The sequence below is a fragment of the Camponotus vicinus genome, unplaced genomic scaffold (assembly GCF_025532165.1).
Source record: "Camponotus vicinus isolate PSW18456_S1 unplaced genomic scaffold, iyCamVici1.0 SCAF_11, whole genome shotgun sequence".
In the NCBI taxonomy this organism is placed as follows: Eukaryota; Metazoa; Arthropoda; class Insecta; order Hymenoptera; family Formicidae; genus Camponotus; species Camponotus vicinus.
Window position 1 is genome coordinate 14,286,751 of NW_028141947.1, and position 19,614 is coordinate 14,306,364.

Genomic DNA, 19,614 nt, shown 5'->3' on the forward strand with positions numbered 1-19,614 from the left:
ATATACATATATTCGCAAGCACTAGTCTTGAAAAATATCATATTATAATATTGATTGTCAGAAATAACAAATATATAATATGGCGAGGTACATAATACAATTGCGATTAATTTCTCGTATAAAAAGAATTCGACCGTGTAAAATAAAATTTTTCTATATAAAGCTTTGCCTTTCAGAGAAAATTTACCTTGAAAATTGAAAAATTAATAATAACGTAAAATAAAATATATATTTTATTTATATTTTATATTATCCTTTCTGCGTAGATAATATGACAGATAATATTCAACGTGTATTTTCTGACAATAGGACGGTGTATGTATAAAATTTGTTTAATTTATACATAAAAGAGATAAAATATAATTTTTTCATTTTACACATGCAAAATAAGCATTTGAAGAAAGAAAATGATCAACAATTTCGACGTCGTAACATAAATTCATTTCAGTATTCAGATAGTGTATTTTTATACACGACAGAATGATACATATGTACATATATAGATCTGCACTATATGCTTTGTATATAATTTATATACATGGTAATGTATCGCGTGTATACGTACGTACATACCTTTTTTTAAAAGTTTTGCGTTGTATATTATTTTAATCGAAAAGTTAAATCAATCAAATGTATCTCGTACATTAGTCACGTAAATTATCTTCCTTGAATATTGTAAATGTATTTATATTATGTACAGTATAATTATCTGTCCTCTGGAGATCACATGGAATCATTATAGCATATCATAAAATGATCATTCTTCTTCTATATAAAAGAATTATGCGCTTTTTTATAAAGAAATTATTTGAATTATTAAAATCATTTTTAATGAGATCTGAAAATGTAAAACAGTGAGCTATGCAAAAAAGAGCATAATCACAATTACAATTATTCTTTATAATGAATCCGTCTATCTCTTTTTAAGTCATATTTATTTTATTAATGTGACTAGTGGATATTATAAGATTAATACAAAAGATTTGTCACTTTTATAAATATATATAAATTTTATTTTAGATATATAGTTATATTAATTTTTGATAGATAAATAAAAATGACAATATTTTTAGATAAAATGTATAGTCTACTTGATTGTATTTTAAGAAAATTTTTTTCTAAAAAACCTGTATTAAAACCAATAGTATATGTTTCCATTTTGATTAAAAATTGAAATTATATACATAAACTATATTTCGCTAGGAAATCAATTATATAATTTTGTCATCTTTATTTGAGAAATATGACAAATCTGTTGCGTCAATCTAATAATTAATTTGCACTATCAACAAATTTTGAAGCAACTATTAAAGTACAAAACATTCCTCTAATAAATCGCAATTTTCATTGATTTCAGAACTTTGCAAATTTCTTATAATAGATAAATGTATTATTTAATATCATTTGATATAATTTGATATAATTTCTCCAAAGTGGAAATGAATCAAAACATAAAGTCAGATTTTTTATTTGGTAATTAAAACTACTTTGCACAGTGCAACATATTTCAGAAATTTCGTATCATACAAAATATTTCAAAATATTTCATATTTCGCGATCGCAAGCATAATCTACGATATACAAAGAAACGATTATATCATAAATACAGAATGTCTTATTTAGTTTTATCACTTGATCCATTTTTAAATAATGCATATTAGAATAAAATTGATCTAATAAAAATTGCACGGTACAGAAGGAAAATGTGGAATGTTCTGTATATCTCCTAATCTTATATGCAAATAATATTTTTATTCTACGGTGCTCTTCGTGAGAAACAAAACAATTTTTTTGTGAAATATTTTCTGCAAATTTTCTCGTTGCATAGAAAATATTCCAAATGATAGGATATCTTTTAAACTATGTTGTGAACCAGTAAATATAGAAGGATACGTATGGCACTCTCGATTGGCCTGTGCATTCCACAGCTCCTCGAACGCCGGCCTAATTAAAGATATGTTTAATCTCTATCGATACTCATCAGAAATATAACTTCCTCGTTTTATTTGGCATTACGATAAGCTTCGTATCGAGCCGTGTAACCTTCACTATTGTCGATGATATGTACCCGGATTTTGTTCCCCTCGATTCTTGTAGGTTCACTTCCGATCGCCCCATCCGGCGCTATTGTAAAACCAAGATGAAGTTCCTTCGTCTCTCGTTTTGCTCCATGAATTGTCAAGGCTACCTCCGCTGTCCTAACGATGCAATATTGATTCTTTTACATTATGCTATTCTTCAAGCATCTTCTTGCTCCATTTTAATGAATGTAATCATATATATTCGCGCAGAAAAAACTGACAAAGATGGAGATAGAGATTCTTTTTATACCTACCACAACGTTTAACTGATGCGAAGCGGGCGAGAGGTAATCCATATTGGTATAGTAGGACGAATAATTTTGGTAGCATTGCTGCTGAGAAGCGGTTGTCGTCCACGCTAACCGTTGGTGGTCACCCGGAAATCCTCCACCGCTTTCCGTCACTGCTGGACTCCAGATACTACTGCTACCACCGCCACTGCTGTACACGGTGCCGCCTAACTGTTGAAAAACGAAACAACGAGTGTATAAGAAAACAAATTTCATAAACATTAAACATAAAAATAACATAAAAGCGTTCGTTTAGAATAACACAAAAACGAAAGTATCGCTACAGCTTATCAACTTACGCTCGGTGGGGTAGTACTAGCTGCTAACAGTAAACTAGTAGCATTTCCCGCGGGTTTATATTGCGGCGAATCCCTTAAAAGCGCCGGAGAACTTGCCGCTGAACCTCCAGTGCCTCCGCTCCTGAGTAAAAATGCAATGTCACATCTGTTTTATATATTAATAATAATACATTCGGACTTTACACTCTCAATATTTATATGTAAGAAAAGATATCTCGCACGACAACAACTATCTCAATAATATCTGTATATATAATTATTATAATATATATAATTATAATTGCAATTAAAATATTAATTTTAATTTTCTAAATTGAAGCAGGCTAATTGTGTTGGCGATTATCTCATACGGATGTGAAATAATAATCATTAGAGCGCTGTACATGAGAAGATATATTTCATTAAGATCAAGGGAGATATTTACAAGGGCGTAGTAGCAGGTACCGCAGCGGCAGGCGTGGGCGTGGTAGCAATTGAAGGACTTTTTCCAGGGGGTGGATTACTAGCCGGACTCCCCGAAGGTTTCTTCGATCTCGGTGCCTTATCTTGCTGTTGTTGCTGTTGCTTCTGCTGCTGTCGGCATTTAGCTCTTCTATTTTTGAACCACACCTGTAGACAGGACATAGGAATTACGCGTTACGTTTTTACATAATCAGAGACGCTTCTGCACACAGCAGCTGTGTATATTATCATAAAAAGTAATAATAACTAGTCGCGCATCTGTCGCGAAATGAATTGGACGTCATTTTCACGTTTCAGCGATGCGTAAATGTGATTTGAAACGAATCAGAACTCTCGTAAAGCTGGCGTAATAACCAATTATAGGGGAATGCTGGACTGGCACGACTATCAATTACCAATCAAGCTGACTGCAGCAACGCGAACGAAAACGCGCACGCATATCGGACGCGCTCGCTACCAGGCTGTCGTTAATGCAACAGAATTACGAAACCGATTGGAGTATAGGTCGTCCCACACACACCGAGCAACTTCTCTGAATAGAATAAGCCGATTTCGCGTACCAACGGGCTCGCTCCGGTTTGTGTTCAAAGTGTCCACTGGTTTTGCATGAACACCTTGTAATGAAGTTGCTAATTATGCTTATATAGATTAAAAAGCGTTTCCTCCGCTGCCGCTCGAATGACGCAGATTACTGTCCTATCAATTTCTATCATTTTCTTTGACAGATCTCATCGTGCAAGCATTACAGTAATGTATTTTTCATAACTAATTTCAGTAGATGTTGAAATATGTTTTCGTTTTTAAGAAAAAGAATGTTCATAAATAAAGATTTGGAAATATATTTTGCGAATTGGATTTAATTATGCATGGTTTACGTGACGCATTGTCTTTCATATAGCTCGTTTGTTCTCTGAAACTTCTCTTACACATAGAAACGATAGATATGGGGGCGTAGAGAGGGACGAAGCGAGTGGAAAGAGGTAGAGAGAGAAATGCGACAAAAAGAGAGAGAGTGAAACTTGGAGAAGCCTCGCGATCGATGTTAGAAGCGGAGAGGTGAGCTTGGGTTTCTACGGATTTTCTGGGGGACGACACCAGCAGCTCGCGTTCTTCCATCGAAAGAGTCCAGTGTATGTAACGTGAATTTTTCGCTTTCAAGAAACGTCGCAAAAGTATTTTTACCACGACTGGATTATGTTCCATATTGGTATCGAGAAATATTGACGAGATATCAATGCATGATTCAACGCTTAATAAAATAAAATCCTATAATAACATATTTACAAGATTTCAATTTTTCTTTATTCTCGCGAAATTGTTATAAATAAAAGATTTTTTCCCTACGTTTGATATTTTTGGACACTAGACTCGATTCATCTTTTTTGTTGCAATATATTTTTATCATCTTTTAACTCATTAATCATATATTTATTAATTAATAAATCTTATAATATTAAATAATTTTTGATATAGCAGTCTCCTTCCCATGTATTATATTAAATGTATAATTTCTTTTTAAAAAAAATTGATTAAAATATACGATCATATTGCGTGAAACGATATTATCGTATTGACCCGTGAGAAAACCAGCTTTGGTGAAGCTACAATGGACACGGAGACGTCCGCGGTTGAAAAGTCATGCAGGGGTCCGAAAACAGCGATCGTGAGTAGAGCAGTCTCTAGTTTTGCAGTCGTCCGACGAACGTGCGCAAGACTATGGGCCACGTCGGGCCCATTCATCCCGTTTACACGGTCATAGCCAGGTGTGTTGGACGGCAATTGCGGATGCGAAGCGCCCTTTCCGGCCGTGATGAGGGTGGGATATGCGCGAACACGTTCTCGGACCTTGTGGACGTCGACGTTGGTACGGCCAGAAGGCACGGTGTCAGTCGACCAACATCGACATATCGTTTCCGAAATTGACATTATTCATGTAGGTTTTCGCGGGGTATTGTTGCACAAAAAAACATTCTTTTGACCGCGTGCTATTGAGCAAAAATGTCAATGGAGCAACGCTTGTGATTTTATGTGACTAGAGAGCGAGCGAATTTTTTCCTTTTCTATACCATTTATAGAGCATTTGAAATAGATATAATAGATGTTTGATTCTCTGCGTTCGTTTTTATGTTTTCGAATCTTCTTTATGTCATTTATTTATTCTAATAATTGCATATTTAATAATATTGTGCTCGACTTTTATTCGCTCTTTTCTTCTGTTACTATAATTTTATACTAATTTAGCTATCGAATAATATCTAATACTTCGTTCATTATTAAAGTGAGATATTATATTTACAATTAAGCTATATTAAGTCATGATTTTTTAATTATAGTAAATCTCATGCAGACTAGTAGTTTATCTCCAAATAAAAAGATTGCAGAAATATAGATTTAATCTATTAAATGAAATCGTTATTTTTAATTTTATCGTCATTATAAGAGGGTGTTAATAGCAGATTCGAATAATTCTTGTAGGTGTATATATTTGCAAGACGAACGCGTAATTTAATTAACTCTAACGCAAAAGACACACAGGTAGAAGAGAATCAATCGATGCTGTCCATACTGTCAACGTGCCGACAGTGTATAACCCTCGGTAATCAGACACTCTCGCACCCTTCATAGACATGTCGCATTTTTTTACTGCAGTGCAGAAATACTTTCCACATTATATTCAAAGTTATTTTCTGTATTATAGTAGTAATTTAATCTACTAATTTATTATACTAAATAAAATCGAAAAGATATTGAATAATCTTATGATTTCTTTTGAAACAGCTGATAGCTGCATAATCGAAGATACTTAAAGCATAATCAAAAATTGCTGTCACCAACATTAATAATTTCTTACCTGCACTCTCGATTCTGGTAAATTGATTTTCATCGCTACTTCCTCACGCATAAAAATGTCAGGATACTTCGTCTTTGAAAAAAGTCCCTCTAATACGTCCAATTGTGCTCGTGTGAATGTTGTTCTTTCCCGCCGTTGCTTTCTCGGATTGCCTTTAAAACAGAATTTTTAATACAACAAGATATCATATAAATTTTTTCCATTTATATTGTTTTTTTCCAAGATAATAAAAAGATATCTCTTTTAAATATCTAACTTATAATTTAAATTTGTGTATAATATCGGCAATTTTTATAATAAATGAGTATGAAATATGATATATAATATGTATAATGTTATAGGTCAACTACATTTAACTAACCAGTAATGATTAATGTAATAAATAAAATATATATAAACTTATTATTAATAGTTAAATAACAACTTATTACAAATAATTATTAATAACTTAATAACAGTAATAATATTTTCACGAATCGGAAATAACTTTGATGCAAAATTCAAAAGCTTAACACAAATGGCATATGAATAATTTAATATTATTATTTATTAATCATTCTATTTACTAACACTTGTGTTTTTCAATTGTTCTCCAATTACAATATTGCAATATTTATCATAATAATTTTCTCGCATTTTTAGCACCACTCTATATAAAGATCTCTATATAAAGATGAACCTTGTCACAATTTAATATTTCATATTTTCTTCAGCTTTGCAATACAAAGATAAACTTGTAACTTGCAACTCATAAACAAAAAGCTATTTCCGATTTGATTCAGTACTAGAACTAATAAAACAATATGATGGGCACTCACAGTAGTAGGACTCACCGGCGGGTGTACAACCGGGATAGCCGATGGTGGAGTGTAAAGCATCTATTGACGGCATGCTAAGCGCGCTCATGTAGGGTGCCGTCTTAAGGGCGCCGTAGGGCCCCGCGGCAGTCGCGCCGAACGCCGCGGGCCCAAAGAGCTCGGAGGCCGAGGTGGTGGAGGCGGCGAGGCCCCCGAGATCGGTGGCGCCGGCGCCCCCGCTGCAGCCGGAAGTACCTCCGAGGCTGTTCGGCCACATCACCACCCCCTCGGCCCCCAGCACGACCACCCCTCCGCCGCGGTCTCCCTAAAGAAACGTCCTCGACGTCCAAGTTATATGCTCTGCCTAAAAAAGACGGAAAAAAATTGAATCAATATTGTACGAAATTATATGAAAAATCGGTTAAATTGACGATTTATTTTATTCAAAGAAAAATATGTTCATTTCACACACATGTGATTGGCTTGTCCTGTCACATCACAAAAATGAAATAATAAAATTCAAATCAATTTATGAAAAATATCAATTTGTAAGATTTTGTGCACATATGTGTGTATAATTATATTTTTATTAAAAGATAGTTTTTGCGAAAAATGACAAAGTCTTCAGTAATTTCGTTATTTTTTTTTTGTTACAGAAAAGCAGACAAGAATTCAACTTTGAACATCGTGCATCTTTGAAGTCTCTTTAAAATTGACCAAATTCCTTGTTTGTTTCCGCTGTTTTCGAGTAGATCGTTTCGATCTGATGATCAAAGAGAAAGTAGTCGGTGTATTAAACAAATACCAATCGATCGTGATCGCCCGGCATGAAAATAAGAACGATCGGCAGCTGCGCGCGGGGGATAATCCGAGAAAGCTGCAACAGGACTCCGAGTATCCTCGGCCTTCCTTCTCAAGGAGGCCAATCTAACTCCGAAAACGTCGGCCCGAAAACCGAGAACAGCGAACGCTACTTGACCCTGAAGACGTGCAACACGCTCGTAGCCTTTCCGTCGCGTTCTTAGCCGCTTAAGTCGCGCGTTTTATCCTCTCCGGTTACAACGTCAGAAACGGCTATCGCTCTCTCCCTTTCCTCGGCTTCTTACACCATCACGGGCAATCCAGCTTCCCCGGTGGTAGTGACTTGTTAATTTGTTTGCCGTCACGTTTATTACAACTGCGTTCTACGTCGTGCACGCACATCTGCGATATGGCCGGACAACGATGAAACGTGTATTGTTTCCTGCCTGCCGGATGTCGCCGTCCACATGTCTTGGATTAAGGGCTGCTAATCGGTAAGTAATTAACATCTGCATTATAAGGAACAATTGAATGACGACAGAATCGTCATGATGTGAGTGTGTCTCCAAGTTAATCATTCTTATTGAATGTAAAATATAGAACATCTGATTCAAAATTCTTTATTTTTTTATAGCGTCAAATCTAATGGATACATTATACATTATTCGTGTCTAATGTAATAAAAATTATTGTTGATACAAATTAAATTCAATCTTTATAGAGTTAATTTTTATACATACAATGTATGACATGATCCATAGACGGTTTAAATTAAACCGAGATAAATTAAAGTTAGAACTTTTAATATTTTAATTACAGTCTCTTATATCCGTGCAAAAAAATTTTATATATGATACTCGTATATCTGACAAAGAAAGGACGATTGATTCGAGCTGTGCTTTCGAAATGAAATCTTACACCAACAAGTCCATCTTTAATAATGTATTGTTCCGTGTCCTCTCTCTCAACCGCGTTATATTACTAAATTTCAATGAATAGAACACGTCATATATGAAGACCCTTCTAGAGGTCTAATAGAGCTGTCGCAGCGTGAGTCTTTTTGCACAAATATGGACGAAACACTCACATCCACCCTCGTAACGTATGTGCATTGCATCCTGTTGCGTTCGCAATTGAAATTTATCCTACTGTATATTGAAATTTGTTATGCGCTACAATTTAAATACCGAGCACGTAATATGTACAATAAGTGGCTTTATGACATATCGAATCGATATACGCTGATGATATAAATATATTCACGCTTACTCATAAATGTCACGAGTTTACTAACAAAAAATATTTTAATGTCGCAAATTAAAACGTTAAAAAATTTTACAGGAGATTAAAATTATTTACTTTCCGCGCGTTTTAATATGAATAAAATTTCATATATCGATAAAATAACGCTTCTATTTCCGGAATATGTAGAGCATAAATGAGATCGCTCGATGAAATTACGTATACTTAATATCGTAGATGTAAAAGGCGAGCTTATATTGTGTATTGCGCTCTAATACTACGTCTCATTACGCCCGCGCGCAAATTTTCTCCGCTCTCCGGAACCGGAATGAAGTTGCCACGCGGTGAAAAAGAATCCATAAAGTATACACTACCCCGCGTGACGCCCCTTTCGTCTCCCAACTATATTAAAATTTCGCCCGCTATGAAAGAGAGGGCGAAGAAAGGCTGGCTATTCTCCCGGGTCCTCCTGAGATCAGTCAGGCGCGAATTTCCACTTTTGTGCACTTACGCGCCTCGCGCCGGCCACAAAGCACTTGTTACATGCCACCCAGCATGGGCAAAAAACGCCGAAAACAACTGTCACTTTTGAAAACTTTTTAACGACGACTGCACGACTGAACTGTTTCTTTTTATTTCAACGCAATGCAGATTTATCTCTCGATAACATCGTCGAATTGTTGGTGAATTTTGCCGCTGCACACAATCACAAAAAGATTAAATATATTTTTATTTTCTATTATTAAATTACTCATAATCATATTAATTCGAAAATTCCAATTAACTTGTCGAAAAGGAATTTGACGTAAATACTGCCGACACGAAATGACACGTTTATTTACACTTTTTAACTCTTATTAAAAGCGCGTCGCGAGAGAAAGACGGGGAAAGAAACAAAATGTAAAGAAGAGGGCGAGAAGGGATACTTGATGGTCCTTGTGTTACGGTAGCCAGAAGTCTCTTTATCTTTGTGCACTTTGGTGCACGGGACAATGCACTTGTTACAGACCGCCAAGTGTGGACAAAATGCCCAGGCCGCCACTCGATTGGTCCTCGAGGACACTCGAGTAGTCTACGACTTTGTGGAGAGGCCGGGAGAAACGGTCTAGAGAAAGATAGCTAGGGTGCCTTTTACACCCCCGCGCATTCCCCCGACGCCCTTTCCCGACGAATCGATCTCCCGCTGCAACGAGTCACTCCCACCCTCGCCCCCTTCGATAGTTCGGCCCTAGTGCAAACACTTTGCGTTACCAATCGACAGATATATACCGGTATGCCGTCCCTAATGACTGTTAAATCCCCATTATTACGTTCCGCGTGTGTTCTGCACGAGAGAGAGAGACAGAGAAAGAGAGAAAGAGATAGGGAGATAGAGATATGGAGGTTTACCCTCTCGTCGCCGAAGAATTCGATTTACGAACGTCCAGCAAATCGTATCTGTACGGATCAGTTAAGTCAATGGAGCGCACGTGCGGCGGATACGCGTTTTACTGTTGCATCTTAAATCCGCGGTGAATTCCTACAAATCCGAAAATTGCTTCAGATTCTGTCAACACCCTCCATGTATTAATTCTGCACGATTGAAATTATTTTTTTTTTTTATAATCAGAGGAAATTGTTTCCGATTCTTTCTGTCAATATACGTCGCGATCTGTTATTTTTGTATGATTAAAATTTCTTTTACATTTATAAATAAATGATACCTTTGTTGTTTCGTTTCATTAAAACCTCGAGTCGGAACTTGTTAGCGCGATTCGCATTTTCAAATTTGCGCAGTAACAATTGGCGGGGAAATTAGAGGGCAAAGAAAGAGAGAGAAAGTTGCGCGCGGATGCGGTCGCATACATCGAAGACGAGTCGCAGCATCCGGGATTCATTCGCGGGGGATGCAACGTCGTTTCTGCATTAGGTAGCGCGGTTTGCGGCTTCGGTACATCCGGCGGTACACGAAGAACGACACACTGCCGGAGCTATCCCAGAAAGTTAAGTCGCGGCCGCATTGTTTCCAGGAGTATTTGCACACAACCGCATTGTTCCTGAAGAGCCCGCTCCGTAGCTCCACAATGAACGTACACGTACGTCGGTTGCGTGAAGCGCAGCCATCCGCGAGTATCGCGAGGAAAGCCAGAAGGTACTTGTGAAACGAGCGAGGCATTAACTGATGTTACGGACGATTTTTCGAGATTGTGCCAACGCTCGAATACTTAGTCATTCAAACGCGCATATGTACCTCCATCGCGATAATTTTGCAATAATCTTTACGCGTCAAGTACAAGCTCTCCTCCTTACGATTTAATATTCTCGATTAGCGATAGTATAATTTGAAATAAATTTTTTTTTATGCGCGAGATACCATAACAGCAGATTATGCATATATTAATAGATGATTACGACTTGCCTTAGCGGAAATATTTATAATACCTGGTTCGCACAATGCGCAAAGGACACAAGAAACTTTCTCTCATTATTGGATAATAAAGTCATAATTAATTCAATTACCTAACGCTAACGACACCGGGCACTCGCAGCTGCGTCGAGTTCGGTCCACGTCGGGTGCAGCATCTCGCGAAATAATTACCTCGGCATTAAGCTTCAACTTTTTCACAGAAAGGCGGCTTTATGTCGCGGAGTCGCACACATACACATAGACATATACATATACATATACGCAAACGTAGACATACATATATACACACACTTTATGTAGCCCGGGATTGTGTAGTCGGATACCTCTGTCAAGGAGCCGCGTGCACCAGCGTAGCCATGCGCACGGAGTCGTGCACAAGGAAGCGTTTCTACGGAGCAGAGTCGCATTGAATGCAATCTTAGCCCCGGGTATTCGGGCGTTTGTTGCGCGTTCATTGAGCGTAAAACTTAATTCCCGTAGAAATTCCACGAGGTATACACGGGGTATACCTCCGCCCCGGGCTTGTTCTCCGCTAGTTAGTCTTTATACCCGGCCGGCAAAAAAGGAGATGCCAATGGGGGTTGCGCCCCGCCGCCCGACGGGGATGAGCCTCCTTCGTTTCGTCGTCTCCCTCCTCCCCCCCTCGTCTCTCCACCTGCCTCCATTCCGCTTCGTGCTCCTTTATGTTCCGCCCTGACGGACGGTGGAACTTACTGATTCCTCGGAGCCAATTTCGAGGAGGTTTTGTTCCCTCGAGCCGTTCACGGTTCTATGGTGGCCACGTCAATCCTCCCGTCGAAGGTACGGCGCGACATTGGGACCCGTTCGCACGTGATAACATCGACCAGGGATTCCGAGAGACTTGATACTCGAAGATGCCGGAGCCGAGATTGAATTCGTGGCAGCGAATCAAGAACGAGGACTATCGGCGTCTTCAAAATCTTCGTTTAAAAGGGCGGGGTCTTTCATATAATCGATATAATAGGTCTTTCATATATCGATATTACGGTTTACATCAATTTATACGAATTTTAATTATAACTCTAAATTTACAAAATTAAAATAAACGCGTGACATTTTTATAAGAAAATTCTCTGTCACTCGATTGCACTAGATTTTCACGACGGTAGATTTTATCGCGTGAAAAGAAAAAATTATTTGTTAACGTAAAAGATAAACTTTGCACGCAGACTATCCATCGTGGAAGCCCTCGAAACACTAGTCAACTATGTTGTTCGGCTTCGGCACATTTTTCAGCATCGAAGCGATCGTATAATCGAAAAGCATACGCGAATCAGGATTTAGACTCGGGATTTTGTTACTTTTCAAAGTTATATCTTTAATTGTAAAGCATAAGATGCGTAAGATAATAATAAATCCAATCTTTTTATATTTTCTTTGTAAGAATCATCCTCGGGAAGCCGCGAATAAATTATCGACTTTGCCAATTATTCAAAAATTTTTTCGCCAATCGTATATAGAATTAACTTTACTCGAAATAATTCATCATTTGCGATGCACTCGTTTCAATTCGCCACGTCCTTCTTGATGCGCACGGATGTCGTTTATATTTATCACGAAATCTTCACATTCGCTTCGTTTCGATTCGATACGTATAATGTACGGATCTTCATATTCATAATGATCGAGATCCTTTTGGTCCATCCAACAGTCAGCGCCGCGTTTTCAAACTTCTAGACAACCGCTTATCCAAAGGGCAATATTCGCAGGCGATAAATTATCTTTTTATAAACTACAATGTAGAGAAAAGGCAACAGATGATTCTTCCTTCATGATGATTCGATCATTCTTGCAATATTCTCAAACTTCTCCGCATAAAATTCTCAATATTTTAATAATCAGATTTATTATATCGACGTGGAGATGAAAATGTCTTTAATCAAATTCCCTTTCGATCTCATCGATTATTTGTATTTTAAGAACCGGTGCCATCATATCGCGTCACATTTTTCTCAACAACGTGGTCACGAAAGTCTCTCGCGATGCGAAAATCGCCATAGAATCACCACTCTTTGTTCTCCACTGAAAAACACGCGCTGTGTCTCGTCTCGGGGTCGATCGGATGCGCTCGCGACAAAATTCCCATTAGATTCGAAGATCAGCAAGCGACTAGGATCGTCTTGCGTTGCCGGAGAACGCGCCAGCGTGTGTAGACGACGACGACGACGACGACGACAAGGAGACGAAGGACCTCCTCGTGGAAGGCGGACCTTAAGCGGGAGGGAGGCGGCGGCGGCAAGCCAAGAAGATTACCGTAAGCAGATTATTTCCGTGGAAATCCCGCTGGCCAACTCTCTCGGCACGCTGCTACCATGGTAGCCCGTTTCGGGACCGAAACTTCCCGCGAAATTGCAAGCGCGAACGGAAATAGTCGAAGCTCGGCGCAGCGCGCTACGAGATCTGCTCTGACAGCAGCCGTCGGACGTCGTAGATAAGATTATTGAAGGATCAAGCGGCATCGTACAACGTAAAATAGATCTTGACGAGCCCCGTCGCTTCCGTAGCTTCGGAAAACCAGCGCGACAGCTGCTTCGGAATTGCTCCTCTATACGAGACGCGTATGTTGATACGAAAAACGTCAAAATATTCTTCCACTTTGTTATTATAATCTTAATTAAAATTGACAAGTCACTCACAAATCTAGTCGAGTATACGATGCGTTACGGATAACAGTCGATGATATGTAATGTTGAGAGTAAGGCAGATGCGAGCCCGTAGGATGTTTATTTTTACAAAGTAATCGATGTTACACAGGTGCGTGTGATCATTCTAGCGAGATAAGCCGCTGATAAAATCGGATTTACCGATTCAATTGTTTATGTATATGTAGAAGAGCGGAACAAATTTTCTCGTAGAGAGATGAGAGAACGCACGAATTTCAATCTCTGCGTCGACGATGCGTCTTGTTTGCACTATCTGGAAAAAGTACGAAATTTTTATCGGCTCGGCTATTCTCGAAACAACAGATATTAATTTCTTTTTTTTTCATAAAATAAAAATGCAGCATTGTGATTGATGCGGAATTATTAATTGATGGCGAAATGTGAGAGGGCGGAATTCTATTCTAACGGCTGTATCTCTTTTTCGCGCATTTTACATTAGCTAATAATCCCGGATGCGGATTCAATTAATAGCCTCTCCCGGGGCGAATACGGTATATTTCTTTTCGCGCGTAAATGTTAACGTCGCGTATTTCGTGGGTCCGTGCACGCTTTTTCCCCGCCTCACTCGCGAAATTCCCCTCGCTGTGCGGAATTTCGCACGGTTATTTCGAAACAAGTTCGTCCGCGAATTTATACATTCTCTCTTTGGCCGGATGAAAGCTTCCATGTACGCCTCGCCGATTAAATGTCGGCGTTTTCGAGGTATTCGCGCACCGCAGCGCCCGAATTCGGTTGATTCGCTCGGTCGGGATTCTCTCTGTCTCTCTTTTTTTTCGTTTACCGCGGGAAGTAATCGCAGAGGATATCCGCAATCCGCAGAAATCATAAAAACCATGGCGTACGTGGTCGAATTTGGTTGCGCGAGAAAGCCCGGGATAGTCGAGAGTGATTATTAATGATGGGTATTTATTAAGATGGTACTTTGAACGAGAAAAATATAAATGTCAATTATTATCGTAAATCATTCTCGTGTGAATTTATTCATCGCCTCGTAAATATATCTTGTACATACTTGACGAGATCTTTTCGACCATCTTTATCTCGAATAAAATATTTTATCGTATCATTGATCTTTACGTAGGCAAAACTCGATTATCGTAATACTCTTGTAGTTTGATAATAATAATAATTTTATTAATTTTCAACTATTGTTAAGAATGTAGAGGAAACCTCGCGTTGTTACGAAACGAGTCGTTCGATCAATAGAAATATCGGTGATTCGCGACGAAGCTACATCAGCAGTGATAGGCAATATATTCGATCATTATCTGGGTAGAAACTTACGATGTGATGATTAATTTATAGATATATATATATTCGATAACATCATTACAATGCTGCTTTCGTTTATAGACTGTAATACACAAGTACAGGAATTCTTTAACAAAAGATTATGTAAAGAAATAGGTATCAAATATAAATTATAATAGATTTGAAGGTCCAAATTTAACTTTAATATCTAGATTACTTGTGAAAGAAAGTCAATGACAAACTAAAAAATAATGTTATCGTATCTTACTAAATGCTTATCAAAATTCGATTTTGAAATTGGGTCAATTTCTTAATTACCCAACCATAAGATGCGATCTTATCGATTAACAATCGGAGCGTCAAGTTGTGCGAATAAGTAAATAATATTTGCGCACATCTACGATACACGTGGAGAATGTAGGTCATACGATCACGACGTGACAGACGACGGAATAACAAAGGTACAAGGAGCATCGCGACGTACGTGATAACGAACGTGACATAAGAGTACGACGAGGCAAGCTCGTAAATTCAAGAAACGACAGATGGACTCGGACGTTTCCTTCGTGAATCGACCCTCGATCAGCCGGATGAAGGAACCCGCGCCGCTTCTCGGTCACTGCGACAATCGCCGAGAATGCGGAGAATGCACGATACAACGGCACGCTCTGGTCCCTCCGGGAAACAGCAGGAGGAGAGGATGTACTCACCCACGAGCACCGCTCGTAATTGCCGGCGCCGCTGCTCCCGCGTCGATATTCCTCGTCTTGAGCCCGATTAATCCAGGCGAAGCCCCCGAACTCGCACTCCAACACACACCGTGGCCCGACGCGTAATACTCTCTGCCGGCGCGCTCCAATGTCAGAAAAGAGACGGGCTAGGTCGTTCGATCTCTCGGTACCGCACTCGCACACCACTGAAACCGGCGCCAAACCCGCCGCACGGCGTCTCGCCACACCACCGACGACCGACTCTTCGAACGAGCGCGACCGATAGCTCGTAGAATACGGATGTATACACGATAATGACTATTCTATTCCCTAATCCGTCGGAGTCGTCCACGGCGCGGTTCCTCTCTCTTTCTCCCTCTCTGTCTCGTCCTCTCGCGCTTGCCCTTTCTTCCCTCTTCTCTCTCTCTCCTTCTCCCTGCCTTTCCCGTTCCCTCCCTTTCGTCGCTCACGTCCGTCCCTCTCCTTCTCCGTCTCACGGAATGTGGGACAGATGAACAGAGACGAGAGACGACGACGACGGTCGGTAGAGAGACCAGCGCGAGAGCGGCTATTATAGCAGGAGGGCGTAGGAGAGCGCCCGGCTCAACTTTTCACGAGAACTTTAGTTGTTACGGATCGCTCTCTTGGTCGAGGGGTTATGCGCGAGGGGGACGCTCGTGCGCCGGCCGCCGGCGGGGGAGGGACGCCGGCGTCGAGAGCACGGGGAGGGGATGGGGTGTGCGACGCGGCCGCGAAACGACAGAGATATCGGCGCAACGGTACGAGAAAGGCGAATGCGGAAGCGAGAGAAGGGAAATGCGACTGACAAGGCGTCGAGGGAGAGGGAGAGACGCGCGCGCGCTCTGCGTCGAGAGGGGATAAGGATGGAAAAGCGGGAGTGAGGGAGCGGATGCGAGAAAGAGGGAGACGAAAGAAAAAGAGACGGAGGCGAATTCCGCGCCAGGGAACGAAGCGAGAAGGGACAACGTGCGTCGTGTCGAACCGCGTCGACTCGTTCCAGAATTGGCGTGGCAGAGGCAGTACCAACATCCCTGCAACTACATGGCGGGGACCCAATGGTAGCCTGGGGTACGCCGACCTCGTCGGCCGCGATGGCAACGCCGTGTGACAACGGCGTTACGTACAGTCCGTCTCTAAAAATATACTCAAACCTGGAGTCCTCTCTTCTCCCGCTCTTCCCTGTCCCTTTTTCGCCGCGCAACGGGCTTCGCTTGCGTCCGCGATATATCTTTTTCGCTCCAAAGAGTGTACGAATAGATTACGGGAAAATAGGTAAGAGTCTCTCTCTCTCTCTCTCTCTCTCTCTCTCTCTCTTTCTCTCCGTCTCTCTCGCTGGCCATTACTTTGCTACGTTAAGAACGAGCATGTTTTGGCACTTCTTGGCGAGAGAGCAATTGACTCCTGCTCGCGATTACTCGTCGAGATTAAAATTTTTTTCCGCAAAACATGTAGACAAGATTGACTCAATCACATGCATTACAAGTGAATTTTCGTATATTTTATTTGCATTTAAAAAGTGATATGTGCAAAGACAAAGAAAAATTTGATTATTGTTAAAAAAAGAGAGCGAAATATCAGAGGCAGCAATTTTAATTAAATATTAATGTTAGGATGCTCAATCATTTCTCTGTTCCTCTTCGTATTTTGCGAGGGAAAATTTCCGGAATGTATTTATTTTGCTTACATAATTTTTAGCCCCCGATAGATATGAAAAAGTTGCATCAGCTGTTTATAAAAAACAGATAAAAATTTATTATAGACAAAAACCATGACGAATATTGTTATATAAATGTTCGTGTCACGTTATGTTTGCAAGGCACGAGAATGTAGTAATCACTCGCTATAATTTCCGTCCATCGTAACATTAAACGCACGCCCACGGAATACAGATCGCGTCTTATTAGCAGGTTATCGAAAATCACGTTACAGCCTGTCTCAAAATCCGATGGCACGCGCGATAATAATCTCGACGAGCGGATCCCTCGGCTCTTTGACGCTCGTCCTCTCTCGCGCCAGGATCTCGATGCTTTAATCTCGTTACCGCTCCAAGACGCCAGCGCGAATAATTTTTCTCCCCGACGGCGGGTCCCGAGCCCCCGATCCGTCGGCGATCCTCCACCCTTCCTTTTGACGCGCTCTGTAGCCAGGTGATAGCTACATACCCGCGGTATACCCGCAACATAGCAATTTAACTTGCTCACGTGCGAGCGGTTAATGCTCTTACGGGATTTCGAAAAGATCAGCCAGCATTACTATGCTATTAGCGTAGCTAAAACCGGCTTGCTTCCATAAACCTATACTAACGCCGCGGCCACTTTATTCACTACCGGGGCCCATTCATGCGCTCTTACGCCAATTTTCCTCATTGACGGATCGGGACTACGCGTCGTGTCGTGACGAGGCGCCGTAGTCGATTTCGCCGATCTTGCACCTGCTCGTGCCATCGATTTCACGAAGATGACGGGACGAATGAAACGCGCGTCTCTTTTGACAGACGGAAAATAGCGTCGAGACGTGCCAGTGTCTCGCTCTCTTTCCATCTTTCTCGTTTGCAGCTCGTGGGAATTAGCGATTCCGGACACACGTGGCGCTAACGTAAATAATGTCCTGTATGTATGTGTGTGTGAAAAGTGGTTCGCCGCAGAATGTTTGATGTCCTCTCTTGAATTTGCGCAAAGATGCGAAATGGGGAGAAAAAATCAACGACATATAGTGTGTACATGGAGCAAATATTCATGTACTTTCACTATGGCAGAGTAAAGCTGGAAATTGACAAAAGAAATACACTTTCGTTATTTCATTTTATCTCGTAGCAAGAAGATTGTCTAAAAATGTATTTGTTTGAAAAGAATAATTATTAAAGGGACTATTGAAGCTTATAACACTGATACGACTCGGTCTGATTACGCTGATAATAAGTAAGATACTTTGTAAGCGGATTTACATTTTCACAAGTGAAAAAAAAGAGGAAATAGTTTTTTCCAAAATTGTTTATTTTTTGTTTGCAGTTGATGATACGCTAAAATTATTTCTGCAAACAACAGGGCAATATGCGTGGAAAGATTAACAGATTTATTGTCGGTTTTAACTCAAATTACGCGATAAGGCGCATAAAACGCTCGCGCAGTTTTTAAACCGTAATCTACTCCCGGTAGCATTAAGAGATCTGCATCAAATCGATAGTGGTATTACAGGTATTACACAGCATTAAAGTAAGAACCACCGATCCCAGTTTGACACGATTAATTAATTAATCGGCAGCAATTCTACTGCCGTTTTTTACTCGTAAAATCGTAATATTTGCAGTAACATTAAGATTCACTTTAACGTAATCTATACTCGTATCGCGAAATTTTCTCCAATTATCGCGCATTATCATTTTAGCGGGCATTCCATCGGGACAAAGAAAATTGGCCCGCTATCTACTTGTATTAATGTAGCTTATCCTACTTGTAATGCCAAAACAGACAGGCATTCGCGCCTCTGTTATCTTGTGCACTCGCTACACCGGTTTCAATTAATATAAGACGGCACTTAAAGATTATTATCCTCGTTATTGAACGAGACAAATGCTCGCAGCTGCGGATTAGTCTCAGCGAGTTCCATTTGTGACTGAAATTCTGTCGGCAGATGAGCAGGCGAACGTTTTCAGCGGCAGATTCCAAAATACAACGCGTATATATCGTACTTAATTAACGAATCAAAATCACTCGTTTAT

General features: G+C 40.0%; 2 protein-coding genes across 9 annotated transcripts in view; one reads left to right on the forward strand and one right to left on the reverse strand.

Annotated features, from left to right (window-relative positions):
* The window catches only part of Sema1a (semaphorin 1a), a 366,157-nt gene that overhangs the window by 273,330 nt on the left and 73,213 nt on the right, over positions 1 to 19,614 (forward strand). For all 5 annotated transcript variants that reach the window (XM_083081468.1, XM_083081469.1, XM_083081474.1 and 2 more), the window contains one exon: positions 7,437 to 8,075. The gene's annotated coding sequence lies outside the window, so the exon portion shown is untranslated. The remainder of the gene's footprint in view (positions 1 to 7,436; positions 8,076 to 19,614) is intronic.
* On the reverse strand, positions 1,471 to 16,511 carry Otd2 (homeotic protein ocelliless). Of its 4 annotated transcripts, none has more exons than XM_083081481.1 (7): positions 15,876 to 16,511; positions 6,817 to 7,144; positions 5,984 to 6,135; positions 3,095 to 3,279; positions 2,671 to 2,791; positions 2,336 to 2,542; positions 1,471 to 2,198 (listed from the first exon to the last, which is right to left on the reverse strand). In XM_083081481.1, the coding sequence occupies exons 2-7, from the start codon at positions 7,055 to 7,057 to the stop codon at positions 2,100 to 2,102; spliced, it is 1,005 nt and encodes a 334-aa protein (XP_082937607.1). In that variant the 5' UTR covers positions 7,058 to 7,144; positions 15,876 to 16,511; the 3' UTR covers positions 1,471 to 2,099. The 4 variants fall into 4 exon arrangements, with proteins under 4 accessions (XP_082937607.1, XP_082937604.1, XP_082937606.1 ...); XM_083081478.1 differs by having other exon boundaries at positions 6,802 to 7,144; XM_083081480.1 differs by lacking the exon at positions 15,876 to 16,511 and adding an exon at positions 11,554 to 11,750 and having other exon boundaries at positions 6,802 to 7,144.